Source organism: Chroicocephalus ridibundus, chromosome 2 (genome assembly GCF_963924245.1).
Source record: "Chroicocephalus ridibundus chromosome 2, bChrRid1.1, whole genome shotgun sequence".
Classification (NCBI taxonomy): domain Eukaryota; kingdom Metazoa; phylum Chordata; class Aves; order Charadriiformes; family Laridae; genus Chroicocephalus; species Chroicocephalus ridibundus.
This window is the reverse complement of record NC_086285.1, coordinates 125,421,462-125,446,893: the sequence shown is the minus strand read 5'-3', so window position 1 is coordinate 125,446,893 and position 25,432 is coordinate 125,421,462. Positions and strand designations below refer to the sequence as shown.

Here is a 25,432-nt window from a genome sequence, read left to right as displayed (position 1 = left end):
AACACCAGACAGGAACTGCCCAAGGGTTTTCCAGCTTGTAGGAAATCTATGTTTCAGACCTAAGCAGACCTTCATCTTCTTCCTTCAAAGCAGAGTTAATTTATTCTGTCCTGATGAAAATCCAGCAGATGATACACAAATTTACATTTGGGGAGAACGCGTTAATACTCTCTTTTCCCAAGTACAGAGACTCACTTACTCTGTCTTAAGTTCCAAAACTTTGCCATCTAAAACTGCAGAGAAATTCTCTTAAATCTTTCTGCATGTAACAGCTTGTTTCAGTTTAGAATCATTCAGTAAATTTGTCCTAACCAGCTCATAACACTAGTCGCTTCTTAAAAATCTCATCTAGGCTCTTCACAAAACCCCTTTGGATTCACATCAACACCATTTTGATATCAATACAGTGTTTTCACTGTAACAGTCAACTAGGACTTAACAGTCATTTACAGCGCTTTTCTTTTTGTCCCAAACCAGAGTAGGTCTCTCTAGACATGTGCACTCCTTATCTCTTAGTGATAATCATCCCTAACATATCACTGTAGGCTCACCCATAAATAAATGAGTCGCATCCCGTCACCCTGTGGCCTGCTCCCCAGACTCAGTGGCACTGAATCAGTTAGATCCGCCTCTGTCTCTAGAAATTGCATTTCCCTGGGGCAAGCTGCAGTGAAGAGTGATTCTTTCCCCTCATGCCATGCAGTCTGCACGTTGTCTACTCTCCATGTTATATCTGCAGTTGTAGTTCATGACCTAAATTGCTACAGGTCAGGTTTGTTTTGCCTCTTCTAAAACAAATGCATAAAAAAATCACTGAGAGTTTATTTGCTGAAGACTAATGGCTTTTCTTTTGTAATATTTATTCCTTTGTGATATTGACCTGTTTTCAGATATCTGTAAAATACTTTTCTATTCTCCTAAGAAATAATTCCTGGAGTATTTACAAGGACAATGATCAGCTTACAGTGGTTTTACTGTATTATTTTCAAACAGTGAGGAGAAACAGGTATCTAAAATATAGTTATCCAGAAAATTAAATTAGAAACAGTTTTAATTTATCAGAAGACTCTATAGGTAACACAAGGAACAGAATGGATTTCTATCATCCCATTGAGTTCAGAACTTCTACAGAACAATTCAATACAGGTGGCTCCATCATGAGGAAGTTTTTAAAATGACATAAGCACTTGCAGAAAAAAAAATTCTGACATGGTTAGTTCAGTTGCACTGAACTAATTTATAAATGCTATCTCCTAGCACGTGCTTTCTATTTTTCCGTGTTAATTGTCTTGCTTATAACTGCATCACTCAAGTTGAACTGGGCTGTGAAAGTGAGGCTGGTGTCTTCCTAAGGCTGCTTTACAGGTTTGAAAAAGTTCCTAGCACTCTGCCAGCTCAGAGAAAATAGCCAGGTGAGGATCTCAGGTACCCCTTACTCATTACTATGGAGCACCAACTAAAAGGTTTTCTACAGTTACTTCTTGCCCTTCTTATCCATGGGCTCAGTGAAAGAAGACACAACCCTTTGTAAGAAGGGCTGAGGAAAAACAGAAACTATAACATTTTCTCCAGGTTAAACATACCTCCACCTCTTGGCATAAAGGGACATATTTTTTGTGCTTAATGCACACCACCTTTGTATCATTTCTCAGTTCATCTGAGAAACATCTTGGGAAACTTTTGTGCTCACTCTGAACTTCAGCTGTGTGAGCTTCGTGTGCTTTCAGTTTTGCAAGGGAACATAACACCTAATTTTTCATTTATGTCAGCAAATAAAGATTGGATATGCTTCTAAAGAAGGTGCCTTCTTTTAGTCAGAAGTCAAGGAAATTATTTAGAACATTACTGTTCTCTGACCTGTGTTATACAGGAGGTCAGATCAGAAACTTCTCCCCTAACATTTATGAATTGCTGTCAAAATTTGATACCGGTAATGAAACTGTCCTTTTAAGAACCCAAGTTGTAACCAAAAATGTCCTCAAAGCATTATACAGATTGAAAAAATAAGGGTGGAAATAGGAAATTTTTTTTCCATCTATGTTTCAAGTAATAATTGAAAACTAGAAGTGTTGTGTAAGTTTTGGTAGTTTTCTGTAGTGTCACAATAGTGTTGAGATGGGTAACGATGAATGTGATTGCCCTAAGGATCATTATGTAATTCACTGCAGGGTAGGGTGGGCTGTGGGATCTATTATACATACTCTTAATTTCTCTTTGCGTCGTCTTTGCATAGCTGTCCAACTCCAGGATGTGATGGTAGCGGTCATGTAACAGGAAACTATGCCTCACACCGCAGGTAAGAAACAACAGGAAGCCTAAAGCAGGAAATAGAGCTACTTTTAGCTGTTGTCATCTTTGAACAGACTTATACTAATCATGGATAAGTATTCAAAAATAATTTGCAGAAAATAATCCATACAGAAATGTGGCTGGTTTTCCCGGTTTTGCTATATGAAGGTCTGGGCTCAATAGACTGGTGGAGTTAAGCAGCATATGCTTATTACTGTAGCTGTGTGTCTTAACTGAGTCCTGTAGATAAGTCATTTAGTAAAGTTTTCACTTCTCTAAGTTTAAAAATGTACACTCTGTGTACAGATGCTGATGCACAATATTTTAATGAGGTTTCTGTAATATCTCTACGAACGTCTTTGAAATTCATAGTTCTGCTAACATAATCTGAGGATGCTAAACATTTTCCTCAGGTTATTATGCCTATTAGGGGTTGAAACAATAATTTCCTACTTTTCCATTCGGGAGTAGGATGGAAGCAGTTTCTGCCTTTTCCCAACCAAATGGACCAGATGCTCTACTGCCCTTCACGTAGGCAACATAAAGGAAGGACTCTGTGCACCGCTGCCTCCCCGTGCAAAGCTTTATAGGGGCTTAAGAACCTTTGTCCCTAACCGTATATATTTCCAGTGATTTAAGAATTACAGCCTGACATTGGCTGCTCCTCTGTTGCCAAGAGCAAATATTTGAGGGTCTCCTTTTTCCCATTCTAAGTCATAGATGGTCTGGAGGCTGCTGTTTTAGGGGAAAACAAACAAAAAAACAAACAAACAAAAAAACAACAACAAAAAAAAACAAACCACCAAACCCCATGTTCTGTTTTAGTAAAACATTTCACATCATTCTTTTTTCAGTGTTTCTGGGTGTCCATTAGCTGACAAGACATTAAAATCCCTTATGGCTGCTAACTCTCAGGAGCTTAAGTAAGTATTTATAATAGCACAAATGTCATTGTTTCTTATCTTCGATCAGCATGTTCCCTACGTTAATGCTCCTGTTCACTTGAATTTCTGAGTAATGTCAAACCTTTGTCCAAAATTTGAAATGAACTGGTTTGAAAGCTTTTGAGTGAAACAGAATTTACTTTTCTCCATTTGTCTTTCTTAATTTTTGTATCCCTTTGTTTTCATGAATTAACCAGGACCCGGGGGAAAAAATTGTAAACACTAAGAGAGATGCTGCTCTCATAGTATTTCTGAATCAGAGACAAATAGAAAATACCTAACATGTAAGACATATCTGGCAAGTAACTCTGTCTGATCCAGTTAGAATAAATTAGAATTATTTAGTTAGAAATAAAGCTAGTTAGAATAAATCTAAAAACCAGACCAGAACTCGTGCAAATCATTTTTTGTCATTCACTACCATATACTATGAGTTTAATGTCACCGAAGCAGACATCGAGTCATATGATTTTGTGCTGGCATAATTCTCACCATGAAATGTCACTTACAAAAGGACTGTGCAGGCTCTGCTATATAGACAGATGTATAGGGACATATGAATATTTCAAAAATCTGTAGTCAAGAGAGGCACTGGCAACCAGTCATCTAGTTATTGAATTGGCTTTGTCAATAAGGATGTGGGGAAGAGGAAAGGATAATTAGAGTTCTTTCATAGCTTTCCCTCTGCAACTTGTAAATTGGATCCCATAATAGATGGCTTGGAAAAACTCATGAATGCACGTAAAAAGGGGAGCATCCCGTGACTGTCCTTTCTGTCCTTTAGGTTCATCCCTAGTCCAGATAGAAGAAAGAGTCTGATCATGGCACTATTATGCTGTTCTAATGGTATTAATAGTAGAAGTGACTACATTTAGGCTTGACTCGGTGTTTAGCTTCCCCAGATCAAATGTTAGTGGTCTTATCCCCTAATCTGACAACTTGAATTATAAACAAAATGCTGAACTGATGGTGGCTATGGAGTTGAACCTTCTGCAGACGCAGCAAAATGGCAAAGAAAGGCCATTTGTATGTGCAACTGTTCAAAGCAGTTCCCAAAGCCAGTAGGTGAACTGACACGCTGGCACAATGCTTCAGCTTTTCCATCACTGAGTCTCAAAGGTGTCAAATTTAGGGTTAGTTTGTTTTAAAAAGAGCAGCACAAGAAGCAAGAAACTGACTTCTGAAAATGCTGACAAATTTGAAATCATTTGCTGAGTCATATGTATTTGTCCCTGCTTTTGTTGGCTTTCTGCCATACATAGACACTCACACAAATATTTTGAATAGTTGCTCCTCATGCAGCACCCCCCCCTCCCATATTCATGTGTGAATAAGGAAATTTGCATACCAATATGGTTATTTTTCCACTAAAGCTTCTAGAGTTTTGGTCATGCCATAAGGAAAGAGGAGCAACAGCATATGACTTAAATGACAAACTGCACACTGTACGGCATGTATAATAAGTGAGTTGTGAAAGACAAAGTCAAAGTTCATGGACATTTCACAGACAGAAATATGTTGCATAACGCACTTAGCATTTAATTTCAATTAACTAGAAAAAGAGCAAAAATCAAAATCTGTTCACAGACAATTTGCAAAGAGATAAATAAAATTATTTTCCACAAATGTACTACCTTATTTTAGCTTCCTGCAAAACATAGTTCAGGTGAAATTTTAAACAAAACCCTGCTTTTGACAAGTGTTGTGTAAATGAAATCTTATGCCAAAAACTCTAATCATGCTTGCATTGGTATAGTATAGTGATATCAATAGTTAATATTACTATTGCTATGTGAGCAGAGGGCATAAATGCTCACAGAATCAGGCCATGAAAGTCCCCTCATGTACTTAGGCATGGATATGAAAAAGCTGCATATTTTTTCCAAATGTTATTCACATTTAATTTGCCAGAATCAAGATATGATTTTGGCTTTAATTACAAAACTCTAAGCCAGCAAAGATACAAGGCTTCCATGTGATCTACAGTTTGGAAATAAGGAAGATCTGTTCAGAAAGTGAACCTCTGAGTCAGATTCAAGAAATTTTTTATCTGAGGATTCTTGCTGCACAGAGCAATCTGAGGTGGTCAAATTAAAACATGCTAATGTCGATGAATCAGATCTTAAAGTTGTAAGGGATAATTATGACTGATCATCCTGTTTCACCAAAGAGCTTGTTTATCAAGCCTTGAAGAATTTTAAAAGTGTACTTTAGAAAGATATTTGCTTACATTTCAGAAACTTTAAGGAATAGATAATCAGTCCTATCCTTAGACAAGTTGTTGCAGTGGTTAAATGTCAATCTTAGGAGAGATTCTAGCAATTCTTCTAGATAGGTTTCACACAACACATTGATACTGATCCATATTCCATAGGTAGCATAACATATTTCAGTCAATGGTTTTCTCAGCTGACCTCTGTGGCTTTGCTTTAACTACAGTTCATATCCAACCATCCCTGTGAGCTTTCTAGGGAGTCCCAGAAATGCTGCTAGATCTGCAGCTCAGTGTATCAATTTTACGTGCAGTTGTAGTTCATCTACCTAAGATAAGGCAACCCTCTTGGAGAAAGGAACAAAATAGCACGTACTCGATGCACAGAATTTCTGTGTGAAATCACTGAGATTTGTTCTTGGAAAAGAAATCTGTAAAAGAATCCGTAACTTACACCCACTTTAGAATTGACATCTTTTAGCTTGAGCTCCTGAGGCCTCTGGCCCTTCAATGTAAATCTGATTTTCTTGGCTCTGCGCAGGAATCCATAACAGAGGACGACTCCCTAAAATGGGGCACCAGTCCAAACGTATCAGCCAGTTAAAAGCTGATGAAGGTGCACAGTATCACTGACTCTAAGGCAGTACATTGTTGGTGTATCTTGTATCGTGGAATTTCACAATCCACACAAAGATATAACCAGTATTTGGAAAGCCCAACCCTTTGGTCAAGCTCAGGAGTGTTGCTAGTGAAGCTTCTTACTATTTTGTCAGTAGCCCACCTGAAATATCATCTTATAATTTTGTCAGTACTGATAACATCACAGCCTCCAATCTTCAGTGACCTCAAGAATACTTTGGACCCTAATCTGGTTGTGAAATCTATCTGCTGCCAGAAGTGGTAAATACAGATGGGGAGGTTTAAATTTAGTTCAGTATCTTTTTTAAGTCCCTAACTCTCAAGGTCTCAGATCTGAATTTCTCCCACAAAGAGCTCTTACTGAATTAAAATCCACGTCTAGTCTATGTGGATAGCTCTTCCATCTGTGATCATCTGATAAAACAAGTAGCCAAAATTAATACCCATAGTATTTGGCAGGTGTTCTGGATTTACTTGTGAGCATTCACACTCTCCAGACATCTGCCCTTGCTGCCTGCTCCACATGACATTGTGCCCAGTCCTTGTCCCACACTCAGACAGGTCAACATTTAGCCCTACGCAGTCGAGCATATCTGGCACTTTGCAACCCACACCTCTGCCTTCGCTGTCAGTGTGAGTCATGTCGTTCTGCCAAAATATTTTGTTCAGAAAATGTCATCATGAAATGTTTTGACATTATCTTTAAAAAAAAAAGTCTCCCCTTTCTTCAATTGAAATTATTTGCGGAATTCTACTTGAATCAGTGAATAAATTTGGTCATGTCCAAAAGAAATTACATTTTTGACAAATTAATTGTTCACAGAAAAAATAGTTTTAAATATTCTGTAAAGAGATACACCTGCATGCTCAGATGTGCTATTACAATTATATTTGTAGGTGTTTTCCACGGCAGCCTACCAATGACTAGATTAAATCACCCATCACCTCAGGAAAGATTCAGTAAGAACTGAGACCCTTAAGAGAGTATTGAACGATGCAAGTTTCCTTAATGGTTCAGTACAAGATTATATGGTACAATTCTTCTTGTAATTCTGATACTCTGTAAAAATCATAGCATTCAAAAGGCCCTTAGGGACGCTTAGCGTAAGAACTTTGTGCTGTATAATACATAGAAATGGCTGGCACAACTTCTGAAAGTAAATATTTTTTTGTGCTGCTTTGTGTGCCAAGGTGCATTTCTCTTCTCTTAAAAAAAAAAAAAAATCAAACCAAAAGAAAAACCAATACAAACCTTAAATCAAAAAAAAAAATATAATATCTGAATTTCTGAGATAGAAGATGCTACCGGTAAGGTCCTGCTCCAAACCCCACAGAAGTCAGTGGAAAGACCTACTGACTCCAGAAGGCTTTTAGAGCACGTTCTCCATGTAGGACCAGCCAGAAGGAAGCCCACGCTCCCAGACCGCTGTCCAAAGCACAGTAACAGGCAGGTTTGTTTCCTTTCATTGTATGGATGTTTTAGTATTAAACACTCATACTTGAAAAGGCTTGTTTGTTGCACACACACAGAGAAACACCTTAACTATGAGACATAATCCAATTGCCAAGCTGAATACCCAATTGAATCTAGTGCATGAAAGATATGGTCCTGTTGTATGCTTACAGCGCTAGAATATACAAATTATTAAATTCAAATTCTGTCTACCGTCTACTGATGCCCAAAAGTAAAACTGCTTCTCTGCTTCCAGTTCCCCTTCTGTAAATACTGGCAAAGTGCTTATTTATATCTGTACCTGAAAACATCAGAAGAATAACAAACAAACACGTAACAGTAAATTTACAAATAGATCTATATCAAGCTGCTTTTTTTTTTTTAATGTTGATCCTGTACAAGGAAAAATGTTTGGTGCAAACAGTGTTATAAACTAATATAATCTACACGTCATATGCAACATATTTCACATTCCCTACTAAAACTCTGTTATAAAAGAAAAAAAATAATGAAAGGAGTCTGCTCTTTAAAAAAAAAAAAAACACCACTGAAACAGCAGGAACTAGTTTTAAATATTCAACAAAAGCTCTGCCGTTCTTTCTTCCCCCTAGACAAAATGTAGAATGTACACATTATTTACTGTGTACCTTTGAAGCTGTGTTTTGTAAGGTTCCTGTATTATTCCATAGGTGCCCGACACCTGGCTGTGATGGCTCTGGCCACGTGACAGGGAACTACGCATCCCACAGAAGGTAAAAACCATCCCGTCGCACGGGGCTGCAGCGCTTGGCGTTCTCGGCAAGTAGCAGCAGAAAGAGGTGGCTTTTACTCTGTGTGCTTCTTTCAGCTTGTCTGGTTGTCCTCGTGCCAGGAAAGGAGGTATCAAAGTGACTCCTACTAAGGAAGAAAAGGAAGACCCTGAACTTAAGTGAGTACAAAAGCACAGGTCTACCACCAGTGAAGGGAGGGAAAAAAAACAATTAAGAGCTCAGGATTTGAGGCATCATAGGAGATGCCCCAGTTAATCTGAGCCACGTGAGGATATGGCCTAGAGCTGGAGATGAACCAAGTCTTGCTGCTTCTAGCAAAGCTGGTGGAGTCCATCACCTTGGAGCTTGAACAGTAAGGAAGGATTGCTATAGCTGCTTGCATTGGTCCAATTATTTTAAACAGTGCTGTGAAAGTGTCACTTAGTTAGAAAATTTGGCAAAATGAACGAAAACAAATTATTTCTGCCTGTAGTGAAATCTTAGCGTGTCAGCTAATTAAATCAGAGAGACACCTTAAAAATATGTCCCAGAGAACTTAAATATATCTCATGTCTTTCCTCTATAAATAAATTAAAATTTCACTTAAAGTGAAAACTAGAAACTCAGTAGATTCACTGCATTCCTGACTTGAATGCACATTCTATTAAAATCAGTAAATGATAACTGCCAGAATACAGATACGAAGATTTAGTTGCAAACAATGCTGTCCTTAATACTTGCTAATGATATATGAGGCTGCATAACACTGACAGAGCAGTGCTAAAAAAACATCTCAATTCTCTCTTTGCAAGTATTTGCATGAGATAATGGTAGTTTTCCAGGCCCAGGAACCCATCCTCTGCTTCATGCCAGAAACCTAGATGGTGAGGAGAGAATGTTGACTTTCCGTACAACTGTAGAAGTGAGATTTACTGCCTGTGATAGAATTTCAATTGTCTTTTCTGGCGAAATACATCCTAAATGAATGTTTTAGTTTCTTAGGCTGTATGACTGTATTTTCAATTGCCTAATCTTAAGATCAGCTGAACCCCCATAACTCAGCTTGACATGAATTGAATGTTCAGGTACAGCGTGCCTCCGGGGATCGAGTCTTAATCCATTAATGCAAAGCAGCACAGGCAGCTGGAATTATTTTCTCAGACTTTCTTGAGACTCTCTTTGCCTGCTCTCTCCAGTGAAAACGGGGGTTCTTTTGCTGTGTTTCTGTAGATGTCCAGTGATAGGCTGTGATGGCCAAGGTCACATATCAGGTAAATACACTTCTCATCGCACTGCTTCTGGTTGTCCTTTGGCTGCCAAGAGACAGAAGGAGAGTCCCGTCAATGGGTCTTCACTATCCTGGAAACTGAACAAACAAGAGCTGCCACACTGTCCTTTGCCAGGCTGCAACGGGCTGGGTCATGTTAATAATGTTTTTGTCACCCACAGAAGGTATAACTTTCTGTTTTCTCTTTTCATTTTTCCTCATTCCACTGTTGAATTGGCAACATGTGAGGTTACAGTCTGAATACATAGTGCTGAAGTCTTTTAAGTAACAGCATAGTTTACATTGCAGCTGAAGTAATATGGATCAGAATAACTGTCAGAGGTGGGATCAACTTCTTACTCTTTTTCTACGTTCCTATCGCAATGTGACTTTCCAAGGTCTTTCCTTCAGATTAGCACAGTTTCTATACGGTTTAAAATTTAATGGAGTTCTTTCCTAGGCAAATATGAAGTCGTATCTGTATATCTTTTATGGAAAATGCAAATATCATTGAAATGTCACCAGAAAAGGTTTAGCAAGAGCAATGGCTGCATTTGTTTCATCTTTCTACCAGTGAAAAAGCTGTTTTCATAAACTTTGTATTTAAATAGCTACAACCACACAAAAAAGTAAACATGTAGAACTCATATGGATTACACAAGTTTGAAGTTATAACAACCTTACAAAGAAAGCTAACTTTACAAAGCAGGCATTACACATATAACCAGTAACAATTAACACTACAATTTTATGTTTCACTGTGAAAACACCAGCATAATTTGACCATGTTCAATCAATATTATGCATTGAATCTGGCTATAGACTCTGAATTAATACCTGGCAAAGTTTGGTCTTCTGTCTGTAATAGAATTAAGTCTATATTCTGTACCTTCTTTGCTTTCTAACACTGAACCAACTTCTCCAATACAAGAATGTTCAAGGTGACACAAAGAAATCCAGTCAGAGTACAGTGTTATCCTCACTTTATGATCTGTATCGCATGTTAAAGTCTTTACGTTAGGACACCACTGTAAATTGGGGCTAATTAAGCAAAATAATGAACATAAATAATATGTTAGCTGGTTGCAACTCATACTGCAGATGATTTCTGCCCTACATAAGGCTGGATCACACATCCAATGTGTGCTAGTTAAAATGAGGGAGTAAATATAGCTTTATGATATGATATCCTTCCCTAGGACATGTGCAATCTAACAGGTAACCCATGGTATTGAGACATTCTCCAGTTAGTTATCTGCCCTGGGCAGAGATACTAAGCAGCATTTTAGAACTGGAGAACTAGCATCTTTCCCTGTATAGCTTTTAGCTGAGCCAGTGTGAAGCTAACTTTAACACTTTAACCTGTAAAAGCTTCCCCCCCCCCCCAAGTGGAAACACCGTGTCTGTTGGGATTTTTGGTTTTAATTCTTACATGTACACGAAAATCAACCATTTTCCTGTGGAACAAAGTTTTCCTTCATTCCTTACTTGGCTACATCTGAATACAAATCCTTCTGCCAGTTCTGCAGCATACGGGTATTTCTTCTTTGTCATTTATAAAGATAGTATTAAGACAGTGCAATTCATCTTAGCCCTTTAGTGGGCTATAAAAATTGCCTCGGATAATTACCAGCTGATGAAATTGTAAGCTTTGAAATAGCAAAATGTAATTTAATGTGAACAGTGGTTAAAAAGCAAACTGACTATATAATAGAACCATTCAAAATACCTATTACAGTCTATCGGGTATATCCAGAGTTATTATTGTATTGATCATTATTATGTATCAACAAAATGATACAATAATTGTGCACCGTGGAAATCATCCCATTAACTGATTTTTTTTTTTAGGATAGTAAACTTGTCATGATACTTCCCCTCTCCTCTGGAGCACAAGCCCTCAATAAAAACAATAGAGAGTTTTTATTTATATGTTTTGAAGCTTCAAGAATTCTGTAAATGCATCTTCACATAACTTAACTGCAGCTGCCACTGCTATTTTGATGATTCTGAAATATGCTTAAGAGTTGTTTATTTATAGGTTGAGATTTTTGTGCCAATTTTCAAACTGGAATATACAGTTAAATGGCCTTTTATGAGTTATGTCATTCCCCGAAGCTATGCTATAATGGAGATACTGATGTGACCTTAGGTACAGAGGTCTGTCCAAGTGCATGATAATATTGCCTGAAAGGATTGTTGCCATTTTCAAGTGGGTGCTAATGTTTTTTTTTCCCTATCCGTTTCAGCCTGTCTGGTTGTCCTCTGAATGCACAAGCCATAAAAAAGGGCAAAATTTCGGAAGAATTAATGACTATCAAGCTTAAAGCAAGTGGCGGTAAGGAGATTTGTGAAAGATGATGACATTTATTTAGATAGAAGGGCCCTGACTCCCATTTATACTTATGCCCCTTTGTGCCATTCTGGCATTAATTCTCACTCCTTTCAGTTGTCTCTAGCAATAACAAATCTTGAATAACAAAAATCTTTGCATGAGAGATTATAAAATTATTCTTGTTTACATCATGATAACTCAACATTGAAAGTATGCTCTCATCTTGTCTCGGAGCATTTTTTGATTTGAAGATGCTTTCAATATTGTTATTACTAATAAATTATTAGTTACAGATCAGGAGGACTTAGCTATCTGATGACTAAGGTAAGAAGGGATAAATATTGTGCGCAGAAATTGACTCCTCTCCCTAACTTGAATACTACACCGTTTAGTGTCTGTGCAGCACTTGGACAATGTTGCTAACCCAAGTGTAAAGGAACAATTAAGAAATAGTTATAGGGGGAATATGTAGGAGTCTCCTTTCTTACACAGCATGCTTTAGAAAGTTGGGCGTTGAGCCAGAATTCAGGGAACTTAGTCTTTATGCCTCCAACTGCTGAGCAAAACAGTCATGTTACATCGGGCAAACGAGCTTGTTTCCATGCATCCCCGTTATTGTTGGGGCAGGGACTGCTGCTTACAGATTTCCCAAGCTGGCTCCCCAGTAGATTCAGTTCAGGGCTTTAGGTGTTAAAGCTGTAACAACAGTGGCACAAATCTCTCGGCAGAGTTGATCTCAGAGTGATACTAAGCAGAAAGAGGGACAAGCACTGCCAGCAGCTGTAGCTGCTCAGTATTTTTCGGGACAAAGCCTTCATTAAAGAGCTGAAGTTTTTTTTCTTTGCTATCTAATTTGTGGTAGAAGTCTTCCTTCCTTTTTTTCTGTAATGCTTGTTAGCTTCCTGACAATTTCCCCTTTGCTGTTATTTAAATTTCACTATTTATGACATGTAACTCAGGCTGTGCTGCTTGAAGTTATTCTGCACAGAGATTTGCCCCCACAGAACTTCTTGCAAGATAAAGAAGCAGGTACAGATGGGCTTACTAAAGTCAGCAATTATACTAGTGGAGATGTTACCCTGGGGTGTTCCCTGCAAAAGAAGGGTTGCTGTTATGCTTCTTTTAAAATGAAAAAATCCATTGTAAATACTCTCTCATGTTTTATGATAAACTTTACTCTTTCTGGGCAATTTTTCTTTTCTGTACCCTCCAGCTTGTAGTTGCATGTTGTACTGGAAAGAAAGAATTGTGAAACACAAAGACTCAGAAAGCCCTCTCAATGTTTCAGCTCATGTAGATGTTTTACAGCTAGGAAACAATTTTTTATGTACCTTTTGACAGTAAAGGCAAAGTAAGAGGCAATTTAAGGATCAATCGTTTGATCAAAAGCTTGTTGTCTTCCTCTTGTTCAGTAACAGCAGCTTGTTACTTATGCCTCCATTTACATGTGGACTCTTTAAATCTGATATTGGTATTTTCAACTATTTGCAGGTATTGAGAGCGATGAAGAAATCAGACACTTGGATGAGGAAATAAAAGAACTAAATGAATCCAATCTTAAAATTGAAGCTGACATGATGAAACTTCAAACCCAGGTATAACATCTATGTGAAAGTTTTACTTTTTCTTATGCTATGCTTAAGCAAAATAAGTAAATTAAATGCTATGTAAATGTTATGTTTAAACACAGTTAGTCTCTTGTGCACTTGTTTTCCCATCACTCTGTGGCACCTAAAAGTTCCAAAATCCTACATGCTTTTTTGTCAAGTTTTTGTTCGTCTGTTTTCTGTAAATAAGCAGCAGATTCCTGTGTATTGTCTTAAAGATCTCGTGAATGACAAACTCAGAGCAGTTTGGAGCTAATCTTGGCAAGCAGAAAAACCATATTTACCAACAAAACATGCATTTTCCTTTGTTGACCAAACTGTTGAACAAACCGTGCAGAATCCCATGACTGCGGTTTTTAGGGAGGATATCACCTCTTGCCAGCACACTCTAACTCTTAATGTGAGTGGACTTTGTTCTTATGTGTACCTAAGAAAATCTCCCTGGTTCAGTTCACCCACTGCCAGTTATTCAAATAGTTTGAATTTTGCCTCCAGGCAACACCTGGCAAAGAATGGATGCCTTTTGCTAATGTGTGTAGCAGGGGAGTTTGCCGGGAGCTGTGGAAAAGAGTCATTTTATTTCATTCTTTTGTGTACTGGAGAGATTAAATCGGCTTTAAGATGCTGATAGTGTTTCTATGGAGTGAGCTGAATACATTCACCCCTACAGACACTCCTGCACCTGGGAGTTCACCTGGGCAGACTGGGTAAAAGCAAGAGCAGAAGCTTGCTCAATATTTTAAGAATAAAAAAGTTTATGAAAAAAGGTCCTAAATGAGATCTGGGAACTGAATATAAGTTTAAACTGATCTGAAACATGCTGAGTGTAACCATACCCCTCTGTATTTGTACCACATTGGAATGCATAGCATCGATTCGTGCTGGTTTTCTAATAACGGCCCCGTGTATGGTCTAAATAAGGGTGAAGTTTATGCCACCTACGCTGGATCTAAATGATCTGGCTTCTTATGGCAAAGGCTGTGGGGATATCCATCCCAAATCGCACTGCAGTGAGGGAAGGGTGAGGGTGGTGTTCAGTGTCTCAGGACACTGATTTCAGTTCTCTCTGATGATCACTGTGGTCTTTGCACAGAGATCGCCCAATTTATGCAGTCAGATCTCTTCTCCTCAGACTTGCTCCCTGGTGAAGGCAGCCTGACCAGCAAAGCCCGAACTGAACCACAACTGAAGCAACACGTTCCCCGCATGGTTTGCTCTGTCTCCCTTTAATCTAGCCTGGCCAGGTGTCAGGCTGCTGCCAGCACCCTCCAGAGAAGAGGCTGTAGTGGATCGCAGGCAGGTGAAAAGGAGTTCATCCCACTGGGACTGTTTTCATGCGTGGCAGTGTGTGAGGAAGGGAAGTAAAGCGGCCACAGCAAGAGACGTTTAAGTAGTGCAGAGAGGCACATCCTAATGAGGAGTGAGCGGGCATAACAGCCGTGGACGTGACTCCATCAGTCTGTGCCTTGTGGAGCCGTGACCAGGCGCAGGGGTGGCAGCCCTTGGTTCTGCCTGCTGCGAGGTGAGGAGCAGGGCAGTGGAGAACAAGGCCCTGCCATTGCTACCTTCAGGTTTTCAGCACTTCATTTGACATATAAGCCTTCAGAGCTGCATATATTCCTAGCACTTTCACACTTTAGAAAGATTTTTCTACCACAGGTGCTTTTTCCTGCTCTTTCCAAAAGCCTCGTTTCTATTCTGTTAGTCGGAGATCATCTTTGCAACAATCATTGTGCGCTCAACCTCTTAGTTTCCTTTCCACTCCATTTTTCTCTTATTGTTTCCAGCGCCAGCCCTGTGGCTAATCCCAGCCAACCCCCTGCTCTACCCTCCACCCAGGAGCAGGGCAGGAAAGTAGCACAACAGCTAATTCCCGTGCCCTTGCTATTGTGGTCAATCAGCAGGGATGCTGTAAGAGCAGGACAGCAATGTAAACATCAGCCTCCTTTCTCCTTCCCTCCGCCAGCCCTGCGGCCACACTCTCCATCCCAGCTCCACACTGACCTTCCCCCCCGAGCTCAATTCCCTCCTCCCACCGCCGGGCACCCTCCAGTGCCTCATTGGTTTCTCTGTGAACCAGCAGCAAAGTCCATCGGTTCAGAGGGAATACAACCTCTTCCTTGCTCTGAATATTCTGTGAAGTTATGTCTATCCTGAAAAAAACCCATACCTGAGCTTCAGATCTGTCATGGCCCCTCTCATAATCACGTGACTGCCATTTTGGGTTAAAACTGCAGTTACCATGCTGCCAAGGGTCTGTCTATTTGTGTGTTTGTGCCTGCCTGTGTCTTTTAGATCACATCTATGGAGAGCAATTTGAAAACAATAGAAGAAGAGAACAAACTCATAGAGCAGAACAACGAGAGCCTGCTGAAGGAGTTAGCTGGCTTAAGCCAAGCCCTCATCTCCAGCCTCGCTGACATTCAGCTTCCACAGATGGTAAGACCACAGCCAGCAGCTTCACACCTTCTTTGAGACTGTTTTGCCAGCACTTGAAGCAGATAAGCAAGCTCAGGGACCAGCAGGAGCACTGGAGCTGCATTAGCAGAGAGCACTTTTAGCCTAATTTACTTTGCAGAGATGCTGGATCATGAAATCTATGTGGTAGCAGGCGCTTCCAGGACTGAGCCAGCCCTGGTATCTCTGCCCTGATATCTCTGCCCGCACTGTACAGGACGGGTTTTTCCCTCATCCCTCCCTATCTGAATGTCCACCCTGCACAAAGAGTGAAAACTTCACACCAAGAATCCTGATTTACTCTGCTCCTACATCAAAACTTTAACCTGTTCCATACAGGTGAATTTTCTGGAGCCAACAAAGCTCTGCCTTCTCAAAAACTCTCCACATCCTTGATGTCCTAGTTGCAAAGGCAGGCCAGACCCACAAAGGTACTTGTGTCTCCAGAGTTACAGTTCCCTTTCCCAATCTCAAGAGTGCCGCTGGGAGATTAGATGAGGACAGTTATGGGGATGTTAGCCACAATCCATGAGCCAAACAGGCCACAATAAAAAAGCATAATGATATCTCCAACCCCTTTTCTTGCTTGGAGAGCTTGTGGTTCCCCTCAGCACATGCAACTCCCTTCATTTCTACAACCCCTCCACTAATTTGGATGGCTGCCCTGTTTACGACTACTCCCCTGTTGCCATATCGCTGCTTTTCCATGCTTTGGGGTTGGGTGTTTGGGGTTTTTTTGGCCTTAATTTTATCTCCTACAATTATAATCTGTTTTGTCTTCATTTAGGGGCCAATCAGTGAGCAGAATTTCGAAGCATATGTAAATACACTCACAGACATGTACAGCAATCTGGAACGGGACTATTCCCCCGAATGCAAAGCTCTGCTGGAAAGTATCAAACAGGCAGTGAAGGGCATCCATGTGTAGGATGTGAAAGCTGCTGGGCAACAGAAATTACTTAACAGCAGTAAACTCCAGATGGATCTGTTAGGAGTTCATGTACTGCTAAGGGGTGTAGGTTGCCATGCTGCATTTACAATTGCAACATTGCACTAATTTTTTCCCAGCTGACATAAAAAAAAAAGAATAAAACCACAACAGACTATTTGTATTAACAGCAATGCACTCTGTTAGTATATTGTATTTATTTCAGTACAATTCCTTTTTTTTTCTTCTTTTGCACTCAGTTTTTGTAAAGTGAATGTAAAAAGTGTGTGCAACTATTTTTTATATTTTTTATTTATTTCTAATCAAAGAGTTGGTTTTTTTTATCTTTTAACAGCATTTTTGCGGCCTGCCATATTTTTACAAATGTGTTTATTAATTTATTTTCCAATGGGATTTTAAATAGACTGAAAAGTTATACTGTAAATTAAATAACTTGCTGGGTTTGTACAGGAAGAAAAAAAAAAAAAACTATGAAAGTAACAAATGACTGAACCGTGGTTCTAGTTTTATTTTCCTCACATCCTGCTTTTTTATAATGGCTTTGTATCAGAAATGGGTTTGCGGTAACATGAGATGTGAAGATGCATGGAATGAGAAGATAAATGGTGCCCACTAGTGGGGAACTTGGGCTCTTAAAAGCACAGTATGCTGGAAAACAGTGTGTTAAAGAATACGTTAGCAATAATGAAATATAGCAATCAGCAAAGCACTTGACTTGGCTGTGTGATTTAGCCTATGCGGATGATTATTTAAACTGTTTCAAGAGAACTTCAGATTTATTTTACCACTGCAGTTTTTTTTCAGAGTTAGCTCATGGAGGAAAATGACAATTATCTCTAAACAAGAAGGATAATTTGATAGGACTGGTACTTTTTTAGTACCAGACGTTGAGGTTTTCGCCAAGTGGCCAGTATTGCTATGGATTTGGATTTGAAAAACACAAACACATCCCAAGCTGAAGGCTTTGTACATAACGAATCAAACACATCTCCCCTGAAATGGCATTTAATACTGGTTTGAACTTAACGGCAGCTGAGAAGGCAGCGGTCTGGAGAGGAATAATACCACTCCAGCGCAACGGTGGTTGCTTTTCTCTTTGAACGAACGGCAGCAACACCGTGACTGGTTTCTCCCATCCTTATCCACTAAGACTAGGCTGATGCTGAATATGTTACCAGTCTTTCGGTAGTGTACCAAGTGCTACAGAGCGTATAGACAGACGGAGGTGCGGACAGATGAGCACTTGAGCAGAGGTGCTGGCGTGCGCCTGGGTATCTTGTTAGCCTGGGTGTGGAACTTCTGAATCCGTCAGAAAGTAGCGGTTGCTATAACAGAGGCAATGTCTATTTCAGGGATTGTAAGTAATTAAGCATTGTTTCAAAAGTTTTTTTTATATTTATTTTTTTTAAGAAAAAGGTATAAACAACCAGCTAAACTGCCTTTTTTGTATGCACACACACCTCATGTGCATATGTGCCTCAGTGTAAATGTATACATGGATCTAGCGTGTGTTTAATTTTTCCGTGCTATAATGAAAGTGTTTATTTTTATTAGCCTCATTTATATTTAGATTGAATATGATGGCATTCACAGGCTTGACATATACAATTATATTATTACTGTTCCTGCACAAAAGTACTATTCAAAAGTGATTCGACTCTCATGCACTGTGGTCACTGTTCTGCATTAGGTGGGGCTTTTGCTTTTTGTTTGAGGGTTGATTCAACTCTCCGATCTTAGTTTAGACAGGGGAAAATGTATGTTCTTAGAAGCTGTGTTTATTTTTAAATCGATTTTTCAAAAGCTACCATATGTGCTGTCTAATATAAATAGGAGGACACCAAACAAAAATTTGCTATTAAAGTTATTGTTCTTGCTAAAAAAAACAGAAAGCAAACATTTGTTATACTTGTTAAATGCATACAAAATGAGTTCACTCATTACAAAGACTAAAATTTAATTTACTAAATATTTTAACAAATTTGTTATATATTTTATTTAAGTAAAAAAGATCTCTTACTGACCTATGTATTTATTATTATGATTTACTATGGCTTCAGGTTAATTTATCTGTGTTTGGTTGTTTGCTCAGGATGTTCTGTGAAGTATGTTTGTATTTATTTGCCTCCCTTGTACTTGATGTGTTTTGTAATGTGCACTGATTTTTTTTCTTTTTGTTTTTCTTTTTTTGTGTTTAAATGCATTGATGAGCTATACTGTAAATTAGACCTTTTGTAAAGAGCAATGATGTATGCATTTTTTAATTTGGAGTAGTTTGTATACTGTTTCTTCATACAATTAATATTTCTTACATCAAAACAACAAAATTGTGTTCTGTGCTGTACATTTGGTGTATGGTAGGAAATAAAATTGATAATGAAACTGCAGTAAGTTGATGCCGACTTGTATTACACTTTCTTAACTGCACCTGGCACTATACAATGTGTCAGATGTTTTACTTGCTTTGTGTACAAAATGTGTCATCCCTGTAAGTAAATTTCTGGTATAAATAATTTAATTAGTGTTTTACTTTGTCAATTTGAAATAAGGAGGAGAAAAATTGAACCTCTTAAAGAGGTCCTTTTCACTTCTGAAAGGAAAAAAAAAAATCAAGATAATAATCACTGCATTATTTAATGCATTCTTTTCTTGGCAGTTGTAGACTTCATTTATACTGATAAAGTACAGGATTTGTGCTGACCTTTAACAGCTGCTAAATGATGTTTAAACATAAAAGCCATTGTAAAATTTCCAGCAATTCGGAACCGCCCACTGTTCCAGTGCAATTTTCTGCTGAGATTTGCAGTGCTTAGACGTTGCACAAATAAAAATCTGCTCGTTTTAGAAAGACAATATTTCCAGTATCTAATGGACATTCTTTTTTTCACTGCTCGCTGTAGTGAAAACAGGCCAGTTTTATTTAGGATGCATGCTAATGGCTTCAGGAGCATTTCTTGTCTCAGATTCCAACTTCCCTTGGATAGACAAAGAATAATTTTCATTTAGAAAATACGGTAAATTTAAAGCCCATAAAGTAGCTGGTAATTATTTATTTGAATGGACATAGTTAGATAAACAAAAATGGACTCTGATGCTAGAAAAACTGACGTGTCCTGCATTTAAATAGAGCAGAGGTTCAAAATTTGGATCATTACATGAATCCTGGATACTCACCAATCTTGCTGAGTTTGGAGCTGTAGATTCAGCAAAGGATGGGGTGGAGACAGACGTGTCCTGGGAAGCTCTGCTGCACTGGGGTTCAGAGTTTTCTTTGTTCTAGGACACTCATCCAATGATCGCATGAACTAGTTCTTTAGTAATTAGTAGTTACTTAAGTAATATTTTTTAATATTTCTTAATGAATATAAAATATTTTTTTCAGGGTTCTTTAAAATTACTGTCTAGCTATAGACCTTCAGGTCAGCAGACGCTAATGGGATAGTCACTAATGGGATTGTCAGATAGGAAGCTCCCCACACCTCATTTTTTAAAGATCTATACTAATTCTGATTATCTGCTGCTTATAAGATTGGGGGAGGGCAGTGGTATGAGGATGTTAGGCTCTATGTACACCTAAGAAAACAATGCTGTATTCTCCAAAGTTTCCAGCAATCTGAGACAGGGACTGTGAGCAATGAAACACTTTTTATAGTGCTTTTGGATAGGAAATATAATATCCACAATTAATTGATTAAATTATTATTACCTAAAGACTGCACTCATATTTAAACAACTTGCTCTGATAATGTTTTTTTCAGTGTTGAAATGATGGTCTTTCTCCATTAAAAAAAGATTAACGTAAATAGTTAAGCCATAGTCATTACTAAACTAACATAAGCCATAGGGGAGGAGGGAAACTCAAACCAACAAAAAACATTGTTCTTGAAATCACCTTTCAAGCCATTTCCATCTTCTGAAGTTTCCATTTTTAGTATTTTTTCTATATCAGTGCTTACAGATGGGGGAAAAGTGCTTAATTCATTAAAATATATATAAATTCCACTGATTGAATTAACTTTAATGGAATTGAAGCTTTAAATATCAAAGACAAGGAAGGTGTGCAAGAACAATCAACATTTACTGTCCTATCAGCTCAGGAAGTCTGTCTTTTAACTAATGATGATGAACATTTTTGAGTCTACGGTGTAGAAAACAGACTCTACTGCAGTCTTATTTCTATTTAATAACTAAGCACCTCTTCTATCCTGCTGGCTTAGTGTATCTCATTATGTCATGGTTTTTCCAATCAGCGCCTCTTCATCTTACTCATATTGTACTTTTTTTTTTTAAATAAGTCAAAGGATTTCTTGATGGGAATTTGTTATCATGCAATGACGCAGAGTTATGACAGAATCCATCCCCTTCACTTCCTCCCATGCTCCTTCAGTGCTATACATTCTACCTGTCTTGGCGTTTCTGCTATGCTTAAAGTTTCTTTATGATTTATGCAGCCATATAACTTGGATGCTGCTAGGAGATTTGCACCAGACAAAGTCCTTTGCTCATCTCGCTCAGGATACTGTGGGATGATAGAGCTCCATTTATCTTTTGTGTTATGTAGGACAGTGACCTAGTTTCAGTACCTTTCAATATCTTATTCTGGCTTGGTTTTCTTCTGTCTCTTTTGCTCTAGCAAGTCTTAGACAGCCAAGCTTACACATAATTTCATCAAGGATTAGTCTGATTTCCTGTCTGACTTCATGGTACAAATTGCTTCAACTGCATTTCGTTCTTAATGAATGTTCCCAGGGACATTGTCCAAGTAAATCTCAGGACTTTTCAGTTATGTGATAAAAATTACTATTTAGGTTGCTGCTATCTGCTCCTAAAACTGTTACGGCACAAGATTTTTCCAAACCAGCTTTTGGTGCCCAGCACCAGATTTTGGTGCCCAGCCTCACATCCCTTGAAGGGGCCTCATTTTTAGAAGATAAATGCACAGCTATTTTTGCCAAGCAGGGCCTTTTCAAAGTTCCCTTCTCTAGCCAGTCCAAATGACTAGCTACTGAATTTTCATATCACATTTTCACAGAATTATTATATATATATATATCTTGTTAACACCTATTTTCATGTACAGTGCACCAAAAAATTCCAGGTGGGTACTTGCACCCATCCCAGGTATTGAAGAGTAAAACATTATTGATGTTACCCTAAGCCTAATTCTGACCCTTACCAAACTCCTCTTTTACTGTCTGTGCACACCTTTTTTAAGGTTCTGATGGAAAATAAAACAAGAAGAAAAAACAAAGGGCTGAACTTTATTTAATTTATTTATCTTATTTATTTAATATTTATTCTTTATTTAACTGAAGATATCGTCTGTCCAAACAGTCCCCTGTCACTGCTGCTGAAGCTGGAGCTGGGGCTTAACGTGCCTGGCCTGCAATCTTCTTTAATTACAGTCATATGTAGCATCTCACACACACACCCTGCTCACTTCTGACACAATAAGCAAAATCCGGATTAGGAGCCAGGTTCTATGCTGATTTCAAATTTATTGGGATGAAATTCATTTAGAATTAGAAGCAGGCTGATCTTAGTTCCCTTGGGAGGGAATGGCCTAGAACTGGGAGACGGAGTCAGTTTCTTTAATCCTGATGTCTGCTCAAAAAGATTTTAGGGAAGGAACGAAGGTTTTAAAAAGCCCATAAAAACCAGCCGGGAAAATGTATGCAAATTGAATTCCTGCAGGGAAAAACGCAGTACCATCTCCAAAGACTGAAGAGCCGAGCTCTTTGCAGCACCCATGGGTGCCGAAGGCTGTGAGGGGACGTCTGGTGTTCGCCGGCCAGCAGGAGACAAAATGGCACCTCAACGAATCCAGCGCTAGGCCCTACTCAGCCTTTGGGGTAAGTCCGGGCAAGACACTTGATTCTAGCTCTGTTTTCACATCTGTGAAACAAGAAGACTCTGAAGCGTACGGGGAACGCCAGTCTTACAGAGGAGCATTCGGTACGCGCAGCGCGTATGCAGTGGCGGGGGGGGAAGAGCCAGCGCACACGTGTAAGAGCGTGTAAGAGTTACCATTATACGACTGGCAGTACGCTATCAATTTCACAACAGTAATTGCTGTGTTTGATGAGAGATGTCTGCAGTACCGCACTCTGTATTAAATGCCTTGATGGCAGTCATTATCGCTCTGAGGCAATCACTTCGTCCCCCTCCGTGTTTCAGAGGCGCTGCGTGGTACCAGCTCAGGCGCTGGGGTCTGCTGCCTCTGGTGTAGTTCCTCCGCCTGTCAGCGCTGCCCCCGCGCTGTACGCCACAGGATCACTAGAAATCCCCACTTTTCCTATTTCAAACACTCTCAGCTCTTACGCTCCGCCCATCATGTAGGTTTAGCTCTTCCCACCCCCCCACACCCCTGCCCCACCTAAGGCATTATTATAGTCCTTATTTTATTCTGACGCTTCTCACATTGTTTCCCTTGAAGATATCTTCCCGTTAGTGCTGCTGGTCAGTCTGAAGCTAAATTTCAAAACGCAGAAGCTAAATTTCGAAACAAGAGAAGCAAAGGCTAGAAAAGCAGAAGCGTTTTTAGTGAGAGAACGGAGCTCCTACAGATTTTGTGAAAAATCAGCTGATTGCTCTGAGAGCAAAATTATGATTCACCATAAGAGAAGAGGAGGGAGGCTCAGCTGTCACAGATTCTGTTTGGCAAGGGCCGGCTCCTGATGAGCACCATGCACAGCCCAGATCAGGAGCAGGAGTTAGTGCAGGGCTGGGCAGGGGACCGCACGCTTGTGCCTGGTGTGGCGTCAGAGGGTGCAAAGCGGTGCAAGTCTTATGCATGAGTATAAATATTTGAGCAAGAAAGCAGGTAGGCAAGCGGTGACTATAGCTCCTGTGGTTACAGTGACAGTGGTGGGGTCAGTGGCACGGGGCAGAAGTCCACAGGAGTCCATCGAGTGCCAGGCTACATCGGCTCCACCCGGTGCAGAACTGGTCTGTTTTCCAAATCTGTGTCTTTTCCCGTTTTGCAAAACTAAATACTCTTTCCAGCTTGCCATGGTATCATCGTGAGTAGCGTTACTCACCCTGCTTCTTGGGGAAACGCACACCACCTCCCAGCTCTGACTCACCCCGAGGCGGGTTTATCTCTGGAGGAAGGAGAGTGAACATCTCACAGCGCCCGCTGGGCAGGCAAAGCCTTGCTGTGCGGCATCTCCCCAGCACTGCAAAACTGCCACTGCCAGCGCGTCTGCTTTCGCACGCTGAGATTTCGTGGGGGCGCCTGGTGCCAGGGAGGAATCAAGGTGCTTGCTGCGTGCCTTTTTTCCTCCGCCTGGTACCACCTCCCCGGGCACTGCAGTCCCCAGCCAGGTAGCGGCTGCCCAGCCGCCCTTCCCTGCTTTTCCCCCCCTCCCATCCAGGCCAGGCTGGAGACAATCCCTTTTTTTTTTTTTTTTTTACTTTTTTTCCCTGCAAGAGGCTTAAATCTCCTTTCACCATCTTGGGAGCATAGCGTGACTGCAGCCATCGCTGGCTGGGCCTGGCTGCCACCGTTCATGATGCCCTTTTTATTACCAGATTAGAGGACATTGTCGCGATGTGTATGAGGCCTTTCAGATAAGGCGCTGTACAAGTTCCAGCAGGTTCCAAATACAACAGCGCGGCTTTCGCATCCAGCCTACGGGATCAGAGTTTATTTCCCCAATGCAGACAGCTTTGCACTGCCTTCCTGTTAATTAAAGTATTGATTACAATACCGCACTGTTTACATGCAAGATTTTGCATGGTCTTGGCCATTCACATGCAAATGAACTTGTAAGCCTTTCTGTGCCCTAAAATCTGCTGATGTCAGTCTTCCAATTCTAACTCCACGTTGTAGGACATGTGGCTTTCTATAGCTTAGCTTTGATGCCCCCAAGTCATATTATCTCAATTCCGAGGTTCATTATGATAAATCTTTCACTGGTTTTAAATCAAAAAACTTTAATTGTACCGTACTTATTCAGCTTAGGTTTTGGCTCCTGAAGGCAGCAGTTTTAATTGCATCATTTGTATAGTGGCCCAATATGTTTTGGTGTGAAAAGTGCATTATCACGTTTAATTTTGCATTATTTTTCCCATATGTTTTAGTTACACTAAAACTTCAGATGGGAAGTGAGGAGGCTTTCCCACTGCTCGCTCATTCTCTCTTCAGTGTTTTTTAATGAGCTAAGACCACACTATTTTCTTTTGTTCTCGTCAGTAGAGGTTTTAGGGAGCTGTTTATTTGTAGGGTAATTCTTGTATTTATGTAGAGCAAGGCATTAGACATTTTTATCCTCTACTTATTAACAAGCCAGATGGTACCGGCTGCTACCCACACAATTCCAATTATCAGATGGCAAACTGAAATATACGTGGGGCAAATGAGAAGATGTATATTAAAGAAGCATCACGCAGAATTGGCTTCTCGGAGATGTTGATTCACAAAGGGGTACTAGCAATTAGGGTGTGACAGCCTGCTGCCGAACGTACAGCGTTGGCCTGGGGGAACAAGCATTCAGCCTCCAAAATTTTAATACTATCTCTCTCTTTCC

At 39.7% G+C, this 25,432-nt stretch overlaps 1 protein-coding gene across 1 annotated transcript in view; it reads left to right on the top strand.

The window, feature by feature from the left end:
* The window catches only part of ST18 (ST18 C2H2C-type zinc finger transcription factor), a 166,774-nt gene extending 147,385 nt beyond the window's left edge, over positions 1 to 19,389 (top strand). Inside the window, exons 14-22 of the mRNA XM_063326858.1 lie at positions 2,234 to 2,296; positions 3,144 to 3,212; positions 8,227 to 8,289; positions 8,385 to 8,465; positions 9,517 to 9,738; positions 11,803 to 11,891; positions 13,380 to 13,483; positions 15,791 to 15,934; positions 16,740 to 19,389. Of these exons, the coding sequence (XP_063182928.1) occupies positions 2,234 to 2,296; positions 3,144 to 3,212; positions 8,227 to 8,289; positions 8,385 to 8,465; positions 9,517 to 9,738; positions 11,803 to 11,891; positions 13,380 to 13,483; positions 15,791 to 15,934; positions 16,740 to 16,880 (976 nt within the window). The 3' untranslated portion in view covers positions 16,881 to 19,389. The remainder of the gene's footprint in view (positions 1 to 2,233; positions 2,297 to 3,143; positions 3,213 to 8,226; positions 8,290 to 8,384; positions 8,466 to 9,516; positions 9,739 to 11,802; positions 11,892 to 13,379; positions 13,484 to 15,790; positions 15,935 to 16,739) is intronic.
* The last annotated feature ends 6,043 nt before the right edge of the window (positions 19,390 to 25,432 follow it).